Source organism: Sinocyclocheilus grahami, unplaced genomic scaffold, assembly GCF_001515645.1.
Source record: "Sinocyclocheilus grahami isolate Dianchi unplaced genomic scaffold, SAMN03320097.WGS_v1.1 scaffold982.1, whole genome shotgun sequence".
In the NCBI taxonomy this organism is placed as follows: domain Eukaryota; kingdom Metazoa; phylum Chordata; class Actinopteri; order Cypriniformes; family Cyprinidae; genus Sinocyclocheilus; species Sinocyclocheilus grahami.
In genome coordinates, this window is record NW_015506161.1 from 281,691 (window position 1) to 300,813 (window position 19,123).

A 19,123-nucleotide genomic window follows, 5' to 3' on the forward strand; every position below is an offset into this window, starting at 1 on the left:
AGATGCTCTTACCTGAGACTGCATGTCATCTGTAGGGATCCTGATCAGTAATCAATCAGATCTCAGACTCACTGCCTGAAAGAAACAGCATTCAAAATAATGTTATTTCTTTATTGTTTATTTCTATTGTATTTAAATCAGTGACTGACAACAGTATTCAATTACTGGTGTAGCTCTTAAACTAGTCTGTTTACACCGCTCGCTATACTACCACTCTTGCCAACTACTTTCAATGGAAAGCACTAAATCCTGCTCAAAAAGTCACTAGATGATGTCATGTGATAATTAGCATATTGATGACGTCACCGAGTCATATTTGCATTCTGTCTAGTGTCAGCCCTTTGAACAGTACATGTGTTTGTTTCTCTTCTACTCTCTATGTTCACATACTGTATTACAGCTAAATTCCTAATAAAGCTCTTCTCATGTATATATTTGTTTAATATATTTTATATATTTTCTGTTGACAACAGAACAAATACAAAGTAGTGACTGAAACATGGCAAATTGCAAAATTTAGTGACAATATCATTATGCAACACTAATTGATAAAAAACTGATATTAAGTCCATTTGCGATTTGTTTGGGATCAGTAATGTTTTTAATGGAGTCTCTTATGCTCATCAAGACTGTATTTATTTGATCGAAAATACAGGAAAAACTGTAATATTGTGAAATAGTATTGCAATTTCTAATATTGGTTTCCTATTTTAATATACATTCAAATATAATTTATTCTTGTGATGTAAAGCTGTATTTTCAGCATCATTACTCCAGTCTTCAGTGTCACATGATCTTCAGAAATCATTCTAATATGCTTTGAAAGGTTAAAAATGCTTTCAAAAGTTCAAAAGAATAGCATTTACTCAAAATAGAAATATTTTCTAACAATTTAAGTCTTTACTATCACTTTGTATCCATTTAACACATTCTTGCTGCATAAAGGTATTAATTTCTTTTAAAAAAATGTACTGACCCCAAACTTTAGAATAGTAGTGTATATTGTAACACAAAATTTATATTTTGAATAAGCATTGTCTTTTTAACTTTTTATTTATCAAAGAATCCTGAAATAAGTATCACAGGTCCCAAAAATATGAAACAACACAACTGTTTCCAACATTGATCATAAATCAGCATATTAGAATGATTTCTGAAGGATCATGTGACACTGAAGACTGGAGTAATGATGCTGAAAATTCAGCTTTAAATTTCAGGAATAAATTATATTTCAAAGTATATTAAAATAGAAAACTGTTATTTTAAATTGCAATAATATTTCACAAAATGACATTTTTTTTAAATTCGTGTTTCATTTCATTTATTTATTTTAAAGCAAATACAATAAAAAAAATTTAAATAAAATGTATTCCCCAATTTCGTTTGGTCTTCCTCATTACAATGGTGTTAGACTTCATACTGGCACCTATTGGTGTGAATGCATTGTATGAAAAATTTGCGAAAAGGAAATTTGTGGAAAAAATATTTCTCTCTCATCATACACATGGATGCTATTGATATTCTTGGATTCAATCCCAACAATTCTTTGCATGTTCTGCACTCTCATTGCCATGGCTATGTCTTGGACGAAAGCAAGGTATGGTCACAGTGGCTGTAACAACGTACCACCATTTAACCTCAATCTGCAGTGTGAGCTTGTCAGAGTTCATTTTTGATTGCTTCAACACTTTTTTTTTTTTTTGATAAAAATTGAATGTGCAAAACCAGAAAGTGCAACTACAACTACAAAAAGCACAAGACTTTGAAACGTGGACTGCTTTGTTGCCATGGCATTGAAAAACTAAACAATGACCACTGGTCAAACTTTCCAACAAGCCATAAGTGTGTGAAAACCAGCACAGATGACCAATCATATCTGCTGTAAACATCCTTAGATATAACTGAACCAAAAAATGTTTAAACAAGGAAAACTGTTTCAAACGTAAGAACATTTTCCTATAGCTCTGCAAAAAATGATGTTTAAAAACCACAAAAAAACTCAGTCATCATGGCAACCGGGGAACTGTCCAACATGAAATGTTTCATATGACTTTAGCTTTCCATTTGACATCAACGTTTCCCGCTCTGAGAGTGCACTCCTGTGTTTTCCATGTGAGATGATTAACTATGAACCGGAGACCATAATGATTGCCGTCAGTTTCCTGAATGCTGTATCCACTGCTATGAACACTGGGCTTTTCACACAGGGGATTATATGTTGGGTTATTCTCTTCTCTCATTCTCTTGGCCCAGATGACTCACCAGTCTTGAATGAGCTCCATTGCATAACAGAAAACAATTGAGTGCGTGTTTATGTATGTGTGCTTCACAATGATCTCTCAGTATGTGAGGGTCCCACAGTGGGGGTGTGTTTATTTGCATGAGTGGCACTGCTTATTAACACATATGGATTTGTACTGTATCAATTAATGAGAGTGAACTCTGGGACAGAAGTGAAATATGACTAAACATTAAAGTAATAATTCTCTCAAAAATTAAATTTCTGTTACATTTCATGTCATTTCAAACTAACAGCAATATGAGAAATATGGGAACAGAGAAAAAATGTATTTTATATTACACTGCTTTTGCATATGCTTGTAAAAGTTTAACATTCCTCCAAGAAACATTGTGTTTGCTCACAAAACTTTTGCGTTCCCACCCAAAACCCTGCATTGACTTGCATTTTTTTAGCAAAAATATTGCATTCTGCCATGAAAAAGATTTGCAAGTGATCTCAAAGTTAGGGGATTTTTTTAGTTTTTAGAGGAACGCAAGAGTTTTGAAAGCAACACAAAGTTTTTTAGGGGAACGCAAAAGTTTCGAAAGTGAACACAAAATTTCTTCGGGGAACAAAAGTTTCATGAACAAACAAAGTTTCTCTGGGGAATGCAAATGTTTTGCAAGCGAATGCAAACTTTCTCTGGGAATGCAAAAGTTTCGCTAGTGAACTTGGAAGTTTCTTGGGGGAACAAAAGTTTTGAAAGTGAACACAAAGTTTTTTAGGGGAACACAAAAGTTATGAAAGGGACACAAAGTTTTTTAGGGGAACATAAAAGTTTTGAAAGGGACACAAAGTTTTTTAGGGGAACACAAAAGTTATGAAAGGGACACAAAGTTTTTTAAGGGAACACAAAAGTTTTGCATGTAAACGCAAAGTTTCTTCAGGGATCACAAAACTTTTGCAAGTGAACAAAAAGTTTCTCGGTGGAACGCAACATTTTTGCAAATAAACAAAATTTCTCTGCGGAACTCAAAAGTTTTGCAAGCCAACAAATTTTTCGAAAGTGAATGCAAAGTTTCTCAGGGAAACAAAAGTTTTGAAAGCAAAGGCAAAGAACCTTTGGGAAACACAAACATTTTGCAAAGCGAACACAATATTTCTTTTGAGGAACACAAAAGTTTTGTGAACGAACAGAAAGTTTCTGGGGAACACAAAAGTTTTGCAAGTGAATGCAAAGTTTCTCCAGGAAATGTAAAAGTTTTGCACATGAACACAAAGTTTCTCCAGGAAATGTAAAAATTTTGCACATGAACACAAAGTTTCTCTGGGAAATGCAAAAGTTTTGTGAGTGAACACGAAGTTTCTTGGGGAGCACAAAACTTTTGAAAGCAAACACAGTTTTTTAAGGGGAACACAAACATTTTGAAAGGGACAAATTTTCTCTGGGAAATGCAAAAGTTTTACAAGTGAACAAAGTTTTTGGGGGGAATGCAAAAGTTTTGCATGTAAACGCAAAATTTCTTGGGGGAACACAAAAGTTTTGTAAATTAACAAAATTTCTTGGAGGAACACAAAAGTTTTGAAAGCAAACCATTTCTCGGGGGAACACAAAGGTTTTGCAAGCCAACATAAAAGATTTGCAAGTAAATGCAAAGTTTTTGGGGGAACGCAAATATTTTTCAATTGAACACGGATTTTCTCTGAGAAACACAAAAGTTTTGCAAGTGAATATAACTAATGTTTCTACAAAAAATTGTGTCTGTTCCTCACAAAAGCAATTACATGACTAAGACATAGATTAGCACCAGTCAAAAGTACTACTTTTTTAAAGCTGGTGCTTTTTGTCATTGGAGTTTGGTTGAATCCATCTACATTCACTTTCATTGTATGTGAAATAACTGCCAGGGCATTCTGCTAAACAACATCTTTTGTGTTACATGGTAAAAGGAAAGTGGGTTTGGCACATGAGGGTGTGTACAAAACATTACAAAAACATTTCGAAATCCACATAATTTAGCATAAAAACAAAATAGTTTTCCATAGCAAACCCCAAATATCCTGTCTATCTCCCTTTCATGACGTCATGTGACACACGCAAGGATCACAGCTGTATTTGACATGTCAAAGTGTTACAAACAAATCATTCATGTTCATTCTCTTCAGCAGTCAACTGAATTCAGTTCGTAAAAGGGTAACGATTTCAGTGCATTGAATTAAACACTGAGGCCATTCATTCATACGTTTCACAATAAAGAAAAAGACGCCCAACCTTTTGCTTGTTTTTGAAATGTATAATTATAAAATCCCTTTGTTGCAAACTGACATGATTTGTGACATTATATATCAAGAGTTACTTAGTCAAACTAAAAGAAAGACCCATAATACTCAATAGCCAGTTCGGAAATGGTACAACTGAGAGTGAAGGAGTGTTGATTTATTGTACTGTCTGTCTCCACATGTACTGTATGGAGGAGACAAAGAGAGTTGTGTGTATGTGGGTGTGTGTGTAATTATACATCTGTATGAACCTGTCAGAGGACTAAATCCTGTACTACTCAAAATCAGGGATGGGTCATGGTGGGCATTAGTAAGTTTGACTAGTTTTCGATTTTCATTTTAGTTTTACATTTTTAGTGAGCATTTTTGAAGGATTTTGTTAATTTTTTACTTTAATATTCAGACAGTTTGCACTCTACAACTCTCTTGCTGCAGCCATATACATACCATTCAAATGTTTGGTACTTTTTTATATCAATATATGTTTATTACTTCTATTTTAAATATTTATATTTGAAATAGAAATGTTTTGTAACATTATAAATGTCTTTACTGTCACTTTTAGTGCTGTCAAACGATTAATCGCGATTAATCGCATCCAAAATAAAAGTTTTTGTTTACATAATATATGTGTGTGCACTGCGTATATTTATTATGTAAATATATATATAAATACACACACATACAGTACATATTTAGAAAATATTTACATGTATATATTTATATTCATATAATTTATATTATATATAAATATATTTAAAATATAAACATAACTGATTTTTCTTAAATACACTGAACAAAATTATAAACGCAACACTTTTGTTTTTGCCCCCATTTTTCATGAGCTGAACTCAAAGATCTAAGGATTTTTCCACACACACATATTATGTAAACAAAAACTTTTATTTTGGATGTGATTAATCGTTTGACTGCACTAGTCACTTTTGATTAATTAAATTTATTTTTGCTGAATAAAGTACTGATTTCTTAAATAAACAAACAAACAAACTGATCCCAAATTTTTGAATGGTAGTGTATATTTAAATAATCTTTAGACTATTGGTGCTCCCTGGCAGGGAAGGTTTTCCCTGGTTGACAAGCACTGATATAGCCTTGTTGTTTTTGGACACAAGAACATGTCTAATTTAAGTCCCCCCTAAGAAAACCATCCTATTAGGTTCAGGTAAACCCAAAACCATACTAAATATACAGAGATTCCTAAAGACCAATTAGCTTACTCGTTTTTCAGTCAACCCACTGACTAGTCAATTTGAGACCACTGTCTTTAAAGGTGGCATTCTGAAACAACAAATCTCTAAATCAAAACATTTATTCCTTGACGTGCGAATGAAGAGATTGTAGACTGGACAGCAATGCTGTTGGCTCCTTAGACCATTTTTGCCTAAATTAGCACTGTGTGAGAAAGAAAGAGAGAGCATAGCGCCCGACAACATTCTCTCAGGAATTGGGAGAGGACTCCTGAAACACAACCTAATAGGGTTACGTCTCCCTCAGACATCCGTTGGTGAAATATGCTCAGATTCTTCCTCAGAACACATTGAGCATTACTGCTGTTTGTTTTGAGCGCTCCAAGCAATTTTTGCAGATTACAAAACTCAAACAAGCATCTGCAATGCATAAATGTTGCATTCTTCTGACAGCAGGCTAGCAGACACGATTTGTCCATTGTTTTCATCTGGGACATACAGTACTGTGCTGGATGGTGCATACATCCTAAAATTACATTTTAAGTTATATAGGTCTATACCTACTAAATCACAGTCTTCAGTATCACATGATCCTTTAGAAATCAGTCTAATATGCTGATTTGCTGCTCAAGAAACAGTTCTACCAATGCATATTTGTATACAATTCTGAAATGTATTTGTTTGAAGAGCCAGTATGAAGTGATAAAGGGGGAGGTACTGGGATGATGTGGATGAGTGGGATGAGGAATGTCCCTGCGGAGGACTCTGTAAACTTGGCAATGACATCAGACACGCGTCCCACAACTCTGAGGTCACTGGCACAAGACGGGATGGCTGACCTGTTCTGCAATATCTGGGAACATCTTTGAGCTCCATATTGCGCCATGTGTTTGTCACCTGCAGAGTATTTCCTGGGGATGATCTAAACAAAGTTTTGCCATTCAAAAACTTTTATCCATTTAAAACAGATAAAACAGCAATAATCATCCACTCATAAAGGGCCGTCATATCGCAATACACAGTAAATTGGATTCTAGAACCACAGAAACACCACTGCGTCCTGACTTCATTAGCCAATCAGAATGGAGCTTTTGATTTCTGAAAGCCTGTACTATACAATACGCTTTGAACAGTCTTTGAATGTCTATTCTATTTTGGGTGGCATAATTTTGCCTGAATTTATTCACCCTCAAGTCATTCCAAACCTGTAACCTGACTTTTTTGTCCACCAAACGAAATTCAGTGGGGTTCAGTTATGTTTTGGACCCCATTGACTGCAATTGTATAAACAAAAACAGCTGAAACATTCTTCAAAATATCTTCTTTTTTGTTCTGCAATAGAAAGAACAGATTTGGAACAACATGAGAGGAATTAAATACGTCTTTTAGGCTGTGACTACACATAGGTAGAAAAAAGCATTGCTCTCAGGTTAAACGTTGGCCTGCTTCATAGGAAAAGCGCAATCTAAATGTCAAAACATTGTTGCTCCGCTCTTAATTTAGTTCTTATCTGCGTTTCATCTTGTTTTATAGGAACAGGCATGCAGGAAATCTGTAAGACGTAAATGAAAAATCATTAACATTTAATCAGGGTTCTGCTTTTTATGAGCCACTAAGAGTTCCGGCACCAACATTATTAAGTATTATGGCCTTTAGCTCCAAGCAGCGAGCACGCATACCATCTGTGATGAGTAACTGGTTTGATTAGGACCCAAACTCTGCTTAACAAATGTCTGGTTTACTGCAGGGGTCAGTAAGTTAATTACTGCGGTCAAATCACTTGCATATGTTGATGATAAATCAGGCTGCTCTATGCAGACGAGTGTTGCTTTAGTCAGATTGTTTTTAATAAAACCCTATAAACCACAAACTCCATTGTATAATTGCATTCTTATTGGTTTCATCAATAACAGGGTCTATTTAATTCCACAACCTGCAATAGCCCTGAAATACAATGTTATACTGATTAATCTATGTTGTGTAATACCAACACATTTGTGTTCATACTGACCCATGACAAGCTCTGACACAACAGAATCCATACACATTCTCCTGTTACTTCTGGTGACTTGCAATTGTTACCTTAAAAAGCAATTTCTACTTGATTGATTGTTTTGTTGGCATAAATTAACGTATTTAGTATTGCTGTCAAAATTACCGTGTTAACACATGTGATTACATTTTCCAGTTTAACAGCGTTAAAAATATTTAACGAAGCTAGGGTTGGCCACCCCATCAGTACTCACAACTGCTGCTTCTATCTCTTTTTTTCTTGACAAGAATTGCATTTATTTAGATGCAGAATGTATTTGCAAGCACTTCAAACAGGAGACTTTTCAGATGCGCACTCCACTTGGCTTCAGCAGAACAACAGTGAACTGCGGTCAGATGAGATGTTTCAGGTCATATGTCAGTAAAAAATAATTTTCCTGTCCTGTCAGCCATTATACTGTGCTCGTAGTGCGTGCTCTTCAATTGCATGCACAAATATCACAGCGCACGCTATAACCTGTATCAATTCATATTAAAGTCCGCATGAAATCAAAATGACTTTTCAGATGCGCACTCCACTTGGCTTCAGCAGAACAACAGTGAACTGCGGTCAGATGAGATGTTTCAGGTCATATGTCAGTAAAAAATAATTTTCCTGTCCTGTCAGCCATTATACTGTGCTCGTAGTGCGTGCTCTTCAATTGCATGCACAAATATCACAGCGCATGCTATAACCTGTATCAATTCATATTAAAGTCCGCATGAAATCAAAATGTACTTTATTTACTTTACTAGTGCACATTGCTAGTCTTGATGTAAACAATTAATCCGTGCAGGTTAATCTGTTAAAAAAAAATGTTGTCTTCGTAATCTTTAATCAAAATCTGAACATTTACTTCCGCTCTGGAATGGCATTCCTTTTCTGATACGTCAGTTTGACGACTTGGGCAGAATATCCTTAAACACACCCCTCCAACCGTTAGGTTGCTATGAGTGAGAGACAGAGAGGAGGAGCGCAAACATAAAACCATGCCCTCTGTTCAATATTCCGTTTCAGCTGGAAATACGTCACTACACTGAAATAAAGTCGGCAGCAACTTCCGGTTCACGTGGACTTTAAAGCGCGGACGAAACTACGAGTATGCGTATCAGATCTGCGTCACATTCAGCAGTGGCAGCTCTTAAAGTAATAGCAGCCAAATAACCTAATAACCCAGCTGCTGTGATGTCTGTTAATCAAAGAACAAAAGAAAAAATAGGAAATCAATAACTTTTGCAGCTTTAAGGATTCATCTATGTTTAATTTAGAATTTAGTGTTTGATAACTTTATTCAATTTCTGTATATTTCCTACTTGCTGAAGGGCATAGGTAAATATGACATTTATTATAATGTGTTTATGTGAAGATTGTTTTACGTAGGGATGAGTGTTTCTGCATTATATGAGTGGCTTTGGAATATAAATCGCAGCTGAGCCGCTGCAATGGAGCAGCTCTAATGCTATTAAATTAAAGATGATGTACCACAGAGCAAAAAAAGTGAAAGTAACAAAAACTTGTTAAATACATTTTAATGGGCATAATTAAGTGTGAAAATAACCGAAGGATATACAGTCAAACCAAAAATTATTCAGAGACCAGATATAATTTTTTGATATTTTTTTACTAGTGGGTGCAGGACACTATAGTTCATTTATGTAGGTGAGGATAGCAAAATAAAGTAAACTGTGACAAATTACACCCAAAATTTCTTCATAAAGTGGACTATCAGTAAAACTGATACAAATTTGGGACCAAAAATTATTCAGACCGAGTCTGGGGAAAAAAATTTAAGTTGAGGTTTGCTTGAAGCTGGGAAACAGCATGCCCAGGAGACTACAGGCTGTCATTAAGGCTAAGGGTTGCCCGACTAAGTATTCATAATTGTGTAAATACTGTCATACTAACAGCTGTCTAATTTTTGGTTGATTGTAATCCATTACATACCTTTCTATCAAAGTTATCTAACATTATCAAGCTGAATTTGTTCTGACACAGTTTAACTCTGAGTTCTTGTTATATTTTATTACCATTTTCTAAACTATAGCGAATAAACTGTGATAATGTGAGAAATGTTGAATACATTTTGGTTTGACTGTATCTATTTGATAAATGAAGTTAACCAACTAACATTATACATACTCTTTTGGTTTCTGTACCCAATATTTAAAAAATTTACAAATGCAATAAAATACTGGTATCGGTACTCGTATCGGCAAAGTACCAAAAAATAAAAGTATCGGTATCGGGCATCCCTAGTTTTAAGTTAACCTAAATTAGAAGTTGTTATTTTTTAAAAGTCTAATAAATGTTCAAATTGATAGCTTTCAATTATACTGTAAAGTTTAATGGCTGTAGTCTATTTTTAAATATTAGGGGGGGAAAATAACAATTTCCTAGAGATATCAGTAGTATTGGTATCAGTGAAATTCGCCTTCAGTCATAAAAATGATGCCATTAGACAAATATTAAAAATATCTTGATGTTGTTTCTACAATAATTTGAAGATTGAATGTGAAATTATTGCAGTATAAAAGTATATTTAAAAACTTAGGTGGGATTATTCACGATTAATTGATTTTTTAAATTTGTATTGATTGACAGCTCTGGTAGGTTGATTCAGTGATATTTCTGACTTGAATAAAACCAGTTAACTTGGATGTTACCATTTTTATTTTTTTCAGGGCATACTCCCAATGACAGCATCTCTGAAACGTTTCCTGTGTCACATCCACTGATGTTTCCATGGTGGTTTTATATAGAGATAACAATTTACCAGCCGAATCACAGTATTACGCCTTTATTTTATGGCCTTTCTTTTATATTCTTTTTAAATAGCACTGAAAACTATCCACATGCTCAAACTCTGTGGGAATCCAAGACTTTTTGTAAAGTGAAATCATGTTTTCCACAGGGAACTTTATGTCATTATTTACTCACCTGCTTGCCATTCCAAACCGAGTGATTTTTTTTCTTCTTTGAAATATAAAAAGTGACTTTTCAACGAACATCCTGATCACTTTTTTCAATATAATAAAAGTGAATGAGAATGGAGGCTGTCAAGCTCCAAAATAACCATAAAGATCCATAAAAGTAGTTCATATGGCTTATGCACTATATATACTGTACGGTTTAATGATGGAATATGATTCCATCACAAACTCAAATCATTCTATTGAGTTGGATCACTTCAAAGTTAACAGCTCACTGAGGGCAAGATTATCAGTGCATAACACATAAAACTATAGCATAGTTTGACTTGGAATACAGTGTATGAGTTATATAGACCACATTTATGATGCTTTTGAGTGCTTTTGGAAACTTAAAAACTTTAGTCCCCATTAGTTGTAACTGCATGTTTGTGTCATGGAAGAAACCCATATACTGTAGGTTCGGAACAGCATGAGGATGAGTAAATGATGACATTTCTGGTTGGACTACTTCTTTTAGGGAAACGTCACCAGTTACGAAGTCCGAGTCTCTGGTATGATTGGAGTGACCTGTCCACTCAGCAGATCTAGTGACTTCAAGGAGTGCACTACAATTCAAACAAAAGTGAACAGCTCTTACATAATACTGAGTCACATGTTTTATGCTGGGTATGATAAGTTATTGCAGATGCTCTTTGGCCACAAGTTGGCGTGTTTTAACTGTAAGTGTTTAAATATGCCAATTTGTCTGTTATCAAGACATTATGAGTTTTTGGTGAGTGTGAACTGAATATACTGTAGGAGACACATCATTCCTCAAAGATAATAACTGCTAGTGCAACAGTGCTCGTGACAGCTGTGAAGTGACAGCTTGTTTTAGCGCTCACATGAACACGTATACATGATTGCATTTGATAAGATAAATACAATCTATAAATTGTTTACAGTGACCAAGGCCTATGTGTTTACCAAAAGAATACTTCAAATTTGAGTGGTCAGCAAAGAGTCTGATCCTGATAAAAATAAAAGTCTTAACATGTGCTTTTATTTTGTTTTCCAGTTAAAATATCTAAACATGTATATCTGCTTTTAAAAAAGCAATTAAGTATCTTAAAACATTAGATTCAGTTCGCATTTGAGTAGATTCTTTTTAAATATATGAAAATTCTGAAAAAGCCTGAACATATTACATAATTTTGCTTCTTAAGTCATCTTATAATTTTTGAAGGACGTTTAGATTTTTTTTACTGGTAAATACTGATATAAAAAATTCTTTTTTTTCCAGTGACGCATGTTGAATGCAAGCCACTGGCATTATTAGTGAAGGAACTTGTCAGATTTGTCTGGTTGACCTTTGTAACAATAGTAAGTAAATTCATTCTTCAGTGTGAGAAACCCTTCAATGAATCAAATGACTTAAATATGCTGGTAATACACACGAAAATTACTAATAGATTTGATTCATGAATCAACTGATGTGACTATAAGATCCAGATAAGATTCCTGAAATCATATTCTCTCTCTGGTCACATTTTCACCTCAAAACTCAGGTGGTGTGGTGACTATAGCCAAACAATGACAATTTTTTTTATTGTTCTTATTGGAAAGACACCAAAGTGAGGGGTCACACAGAATATGTAGAACTTCTTTGGAGCCTGTAAAAGTGTCCATTCAATCATTAACAGACTCACTGAATAACCATGAGTCACTGAAACCATGTGCAGACCTTTGCTAAGAACTGTGTCTCAAATTCACCACATTTTTGACCATATTGGTGAATCCCAACTGTCCAATAAGAGCATTTGCACACTATCCCCCAGTGAGTGATCAGATGAACTCTATCCTGCATCTCCGTTCATTTTCACGAAGGCATTTGGAAAATGTCCTGAGCGTGGGCGGTTTGTTTGTTGCTCTGGAAAAGATGATCATTCCATCATGTAGTTTATATAAATATATCAGCAGATACAGTATAGTATACTTTCAAGATGAGTAATTAACTGTTCCTCTCAATTCAGTGTATATGTTTACACTAGATTCACATCCATTACATAATTAGTATTTTGTGCACAAATTCAGTGGCGGACACTTAGGACATACTTAAATATCTATCAATGTCTTTGCATTATATAAAAAACACCAGTGCAGAAGATTAAAAGCCACTTGCAGATGAAATTTTGCATGATATTTTACACTTTACATGTACCTTAAGTATCAAAATAGTTTTGGCTATAGTAAATAGGCAAATATGATTGTTATGACTGAATGAATTTCATACTGAATATCATAAATGCAAAATAGAATGTTTTGTATTAATCCTCATACATAGTTGATCAGCAATCCTCTCCATTGTCTGATAACATCTGAATGAGTCACATGAATCTTGTGCCACTTTGTTTATCAAATGAAGGTAAATGGCTGAGAGAGCTTTTCTGTTTCTGTGCTGTTAAAACATAAAGACTATCATATTATAGTTTGAAAGACTGTGCGTTCATCTGTATGTATTCACTAGAATTTGCAGAAAAATTGGGCTACTTACTTGGGCATTAGAAACAAATCCAAGAACACAGAAAAAGAGAGAAAACATTTCAATGAACATTTAAACCGAAAAGCATCATTTCTGTGCGAAACATAATTGCAAAAATAATGATTGTTTTAAAATAGGTATTACTGAACACTCCCCCCTTCTGCCATTGGTTGAAGATGAAAAATGTAGCCCCGCCCCAAACTCACCGATCAACGCTGAGAATATATTGTGAGAAATATAGTTCTCATAGTTGTCTCTGCATGTTATAGTGGAATAAGAGAAAGCATTTTAAAATTTAAAGGGGTCATATGATGTTGCTAAAAAGAACATTTATGCGGTTTAAGGTTCAAAAAACAATTTTTTTCCACATAATGTACATTATTGTTTCTCCTCTATGCCCCACCTTTCTGAAATGCGTCGATTTTTACAAAGCTCATCATTCTGAAAAGCGAGGTGTGCTCTGATTGGCCAGCTATCCAGTGCGTTGTGATTGACCGAATACCTCAAGCGTGTGACGGAAATGTTACGCCCCTTGCCATATTGTGGTGCCTTGTCCCGGCCAGAGCGACGAGACAAAAACATTAAAACCCATTATAAACGAGGCATTTGTTGCATCCAGTGGGGACATAATTGCGGATTATAATGACTTATACTGTCTTTTTACGCGTTGCATTGCATCGCGCCGCGTAAACATAAAACCATGTCTGCATTTGTGATCGGAGAAACGACAAACAACAAACGCTACTCTACGCTGCTCAAAACTCGCATTTGAATCGTCAGTGGCAAATTCTTTAAATATAAAAAACGTACTTACAGTCTGTGAGTCAGAACAGCCGGCATTGTAGTCTACTCTAGCAGGAACAGGAAACAGTCCTCCATAAAATGTGCTGCACACATCTGAATATTTGGGTTGAACTGTTCTGGAACAGTGTTGTAAATACAACTTAACCACTGATTTCTAGTCATGTCCTTCTTTGGAAGTTTTTGATATTTTTTTACTAGTGGGTGCAGGACACTATAGTTCATTTATGTAGGTGAGGATAGCAAAATAAAGTAAACTGTGACAAATTACACCCAAAATTTCTTCATAAAGTGGACTATCAGTAAAACTGATACAAATTTGGGACCAAAAATTATTCAGACCGAGTCTGGGGGAAAAAAATGAAGTTGAGGTTTGTGTGAAGCTGGTGACAGCATGCACAGGAGACTACAGGCTGTCATTGAGGCTAAGGTTTGCCCGACTAAGTATTCATAATTGTGTAAATACTGTCATACTAACAGCTGTCTAATTTTTGGTTGATTGTAATCCATTACATACCTTTCTATCAAAGTTATCTAACATTATCAAGCTGAATTTGTTCTGACACAGTTTAACTCTGAGTTCTTGTTATATTTTATTACCATTTTCTAAACTATAGCGAATAAACTGTGATAATGTGAGAAATGTTGAATACATTTTGGTTTGACTGTATCTATTTGATAAATGAAGTTAACCAACTAACATTATACATACTCTTTTGGTTTCTGTACCCAATATTTAAAAAATTTACAAATGCAATAAAATACTGGTATCGGTACTCGGTATCGGCAAAGTACCAAAAAATAAAAGTATCGGTATCGGGCATCCCTAGTTTTAAGTTAACCTAAATTAGAAGTTGTTATTTTTTAAAAGTCTAATAAATGTTCAAATTGATAGCTTTCAATTATACTGTAAAGTTTAATGGCTGTAGTCTATTTTTAAATATTAGGGGGGAAAAATAACAATTTCCTAGAGATATCAGTAGTATTGGTATCAGTGAAATTCGCCTTCAGTCATAAAAATGATGCCATTAGACAAATATTAAAAATATCTTGATGTTGTTTCTACAATAATTTGAAGATTGAATGTGAAATTATTGCAGTATAAAAGTATATTTAAAAACTTAGGTGGGATTATTCACGATTAATTGATTTTTTAAATTTGTATTGATTGACAGCTCTGGTAGGTTGATTCAGTGATATTTCTGACTTGAATAAAACCAGTTAACTTGGATGTTACCATTTTTATTTTTTTCAGGGCATACTCCCAATGACAGCATCTCTGAAACGTTTCCTGTGTCACATCCACTGATGTTTCCATGGTGGTTTTATATAGAGATAACAATTTACCAGCCGAATCACAGTATTACGCCTTTATTTTATGGCCTTTCTTTTATATTCTTTTTAAATAGCACTGAAAACTATCCACATGCTCAAACTCTGTGGGAATCCAAGACTTTTTGTAAAGTGAAATCATGTTTTCCACAGGGAACTTTATGTCATTATTTACTCACCTGCTTGCCATTCCAAACCGAGTGATTTTTTTTCTTCTTTGAAATATAAAAAGTGACTTTTCAACGAACATCCTGATCACTTTTTTCAATATAATAAAAGTGAATGAGAATGGAGGCTGTCAAGCTCCAAAATAACCATAAAGATCCATAAAAGTAGTTCATATGGCTTATGCACTATATATACTGTACGGTTTAATGATGGAATATGATTCCATCACAAACTCAAATCATTCTATTGAGTTGGATCACTTCAAAGTTAACAGCTCACTGAGGGCAAGATTATCAGTGCATAACACATAAAACTATAGCATAGTTTGACTTGGAATACAGTGTATGAGTTATATAGACCACATTTATGATGCTTTTGAGTGCTTTTGGAAACTTAAAAACTTTAGTCCCCATTAGTTGTAACTGCATGTTTGTGTCATGGAAGAAACCCATATACTGTAGGTTCGGAACAGCATGAGGATGAGTAAATGATGACATTTCTGGTTGGACTACTTCTTTTAGGGAAACGTCACCAGTTACGAAGTCCGAGTCTCTGGTATGATTGGAGTGACCTGTCCACTCAGCAGATCTAGTGACTTCAAGGAGTGCACTACAATTCAAACAAAAGTGAACAGCTCTTACATAATACTGAGTCACATGTTTTATGCTGGGTATGATAAGTTATTGCAGATGCTCTTTGGCCACAAGTTGGCGTGTTTTAACTGTAAGTGTTTAAATATGCCAATTTGTCTGTTATCAAGACATTATGAGTTTTTGGTGAGTGTGAACTGAATATACTGTAGGAGACACATCATTCCTCAAAGATAATAACTGCTAGTGCAACAGTGCTCGTGACAGCTGTGAAGTGACAGCTTGTTTTAGCGCTCACATGAACACGTATACATGATTGCATTTGATAAGATAAATACAATCTATAAATTGTTTACAGTGACCAAGGCCTATGTGTTTACCAAAAGAATACTTCAAATTTGAGTGGTCAGCAAAGAGTCTGATCCTGATAAAAATAAAAGTCTTAACATGTGCTTTTATTTTGTTTTCCAGTTAAAATATCTAAACATGTATATCTGCTTTTAAAAAAGCAATTAAGTATCTTAAAACATTAGATTCAGTTCGCATTTGAGTAGATTCTTTTTAAATATATGAAAATTCTGAAAAAGCCTGAACATATTACATAATTTTGCTTCTTAAGTCATCTTATAATTTTTGAAGGACGTTTAGATTTTTTTTACTGGTAAATACTGATATAAAAAATTCTTTTTTTTCCAGTGACGCATGTTGAATGCAAGCCACTGGCATTATTAGTGAAGGAACTTGTCAGATTTGTCTGGTTGACCTTTGTAACAATAGTAAGTAAATTCATTCTTCAGTGTGAGAAACCCTTCAATGAATCAAATGACTTAAATATGCTGGTAATACACACGAAAATTACTAATAGATTTGATTCATGAATCAACTGATGTGACTATAAGATCCAGATAAGATTCCTGAAATCATATTCTCTCTCTGGTCACATTTTCACCTCAAAACTCAGGTGGTGTGGTGACTATAGCCAAACAATGACAATTTTTTTTATTGTTCTTATTGGAAAGACACCAAAGTGAGGGGTCACACAGAATATGTAGAACTTCTTTGGAGCCTGTAAAAGTGTCCATTCAATCATTAACAGACTCACTGAATAACCATGAGTCACTGAAACCATGTGCAGACCTTTGCTAAGAACTGTGTCTCAAATTCACCACATTTTTGACCATATTGGTGAATCCCAACTGTCCAATAAGAGCATTTGCACACTATCCCCCAGTGAGTGATCAGATGAACTCTATCCTGCATCTCCGTTCATTTTCACGAAGGCATTTGGAAAATGTCCTGAGCGTGGGCGGTTTGTTTGTTGCTCTGGAAAAGATGATCATTCCATCATGTAGTTTATATAAATATATCAGCAGATACAGTATAGTATACTTTCAAGATGAGTAATTAACTGTTCCTCTCAATTCAGTGTATATGTTTACACTAGATTCACATCCATTACATAATTAGTATTTTGTGCACAAATTCAGTGGCGGACACTTAGGACATACTTAAATATCTATCAATGTCTTTGCATTATATAAAAAACACCAGTGCAGAAGATTAAAAGCCACTTGCAGATGAAATTTTGCATGATATTTTACACTTTACATGTACCTTAAGTATCAAAATAGTTTTGGCTATAGTAAATAGGCAAATATGATTGTTATGACTGAATGAATTTCATACTGAATATCATAAATGCAAAATAGAATGTTTTGTATTAATCCTCATACATAGTTGATCAGCAATCCTCTCCATTGTCTGATAACATCTGAATGAGTCACATGAATCTTGTGCCACTTTGTTTATCAAATGAAGGTAAATGGCTGAGAGAGCTTTTCTGTTTCTGTGCTGTTAAAACATAAAGACTATCATATTATAGTTTGAAAGACTGTGCGTTCATCTGTATGTATTCACTAGAATTTGCAGAAAAATTGGGCTACTTACTTGGGCGTTAGAAACAAATGCAAGAACACAGAAAAAAGAGAGAAAACATTTCAATGAACATTTAAACCGAAAAGCATAATTTCTGTGCGAAACATAATTGCAAAAATAATGATTGTTTTAAAATAGGTATTACTGAACACTCCCCCCTTCTGCCATTGGTTGAAGATGAAAAATGTAGCCCCGCCCCAAACTCACCGATCAACGCTGAGAATATATTGTGAGAAATATAGTTCTCATAGTTGTCTCTGCATGTTATAGTGGAATAAGAGAAAGCATTTTAAAATTTAAAGGGGTCATATGATGTTGCTAAAAAGAACATTTATGCGGTTTAAGGTTCAAAAAACAAATTTTTTCCACATAATGTACATTATTGTTTTTCCTCTATGCCCCACCTTTCTGAAATGCGTCGATTTTTACAAAGCTCATCATTCTGAAAAGCGAGGTGTGCTCTGATTGGCCAGCTATCCAGTGCGTTGTGATTGACCGAATACCTCAAGCGTGTGACGGAAATGTTACGCCCCTTGCCATATTGTGGTGCCTTGTCCCGGCCAGAGCGACGAGACAAAAACATTAAAACCCATTATAAACGAGGCATTTGTTGCATCCAGTGGGGACATAATTGCGGATTATAATGACTTATACTGTCTTTTTACGCGTTGCATTGCATCGCGCCGCGTAAACATAAAACCATGTCTGCATTTGTGATCGGAGAAATGACAAACAACAAACGCTACTCTATGCTGCTCAAAACTCGCATTTGAATCGTCAGTGGCAAATTCTTTAAATATAAAAAACGTACTTACAGTCTGTGAGTCAGAACAGCCGGCATTGTAGTCTACTCTAGCAGGAACAGGAAACAGTCCTCCATAAAATGTGCTGCACACATCTGAATATTTGGGTTTAACTGTTCTGGAACAGTGTTGTAAATACAACTTAACCACTGATTTCTAGTCATGTCCTCCTTTGGAAGGCCAAACAAAGTAGTTTCGCTTTCACAACGAAACACAGCATCACACACCGCGGGCTAGAGTGAGCGGGCATTATAATGACAAATAATTAAAGCAGAGAAGTGCCAAGTCTGTGCAAAAAAAAA

At 34.7% G+C, this 19,123-nt stretch overlaps 1 protein-coding gene across 3 annotated transcripts in view; it reads right to left on the reverse strand.

Annotated features, from left to right (window-relative positions):
- Positions 1–19,123, reverse strand: part of LOC107565106 (vinexin-like) — a 61,192-nt gene that overhangs the window by 28,080 nt on the left and 13,989 nt on the right. For all 3 annotated transcript variants that reach the window (XM_016250304.1, XM_016250306.1, XM_016250307.1), the window contains one exon: positions 13–75. In XM_016250304.1, the coding sequence (XP_016105790.1) occupies positions 13–24 (12 nt within the window). In that variant the 5' untranslated portion in view covers positions 25–75. The remainder of the gene's footprint in view (positions 1–12; positions 76–19,123) is intronic.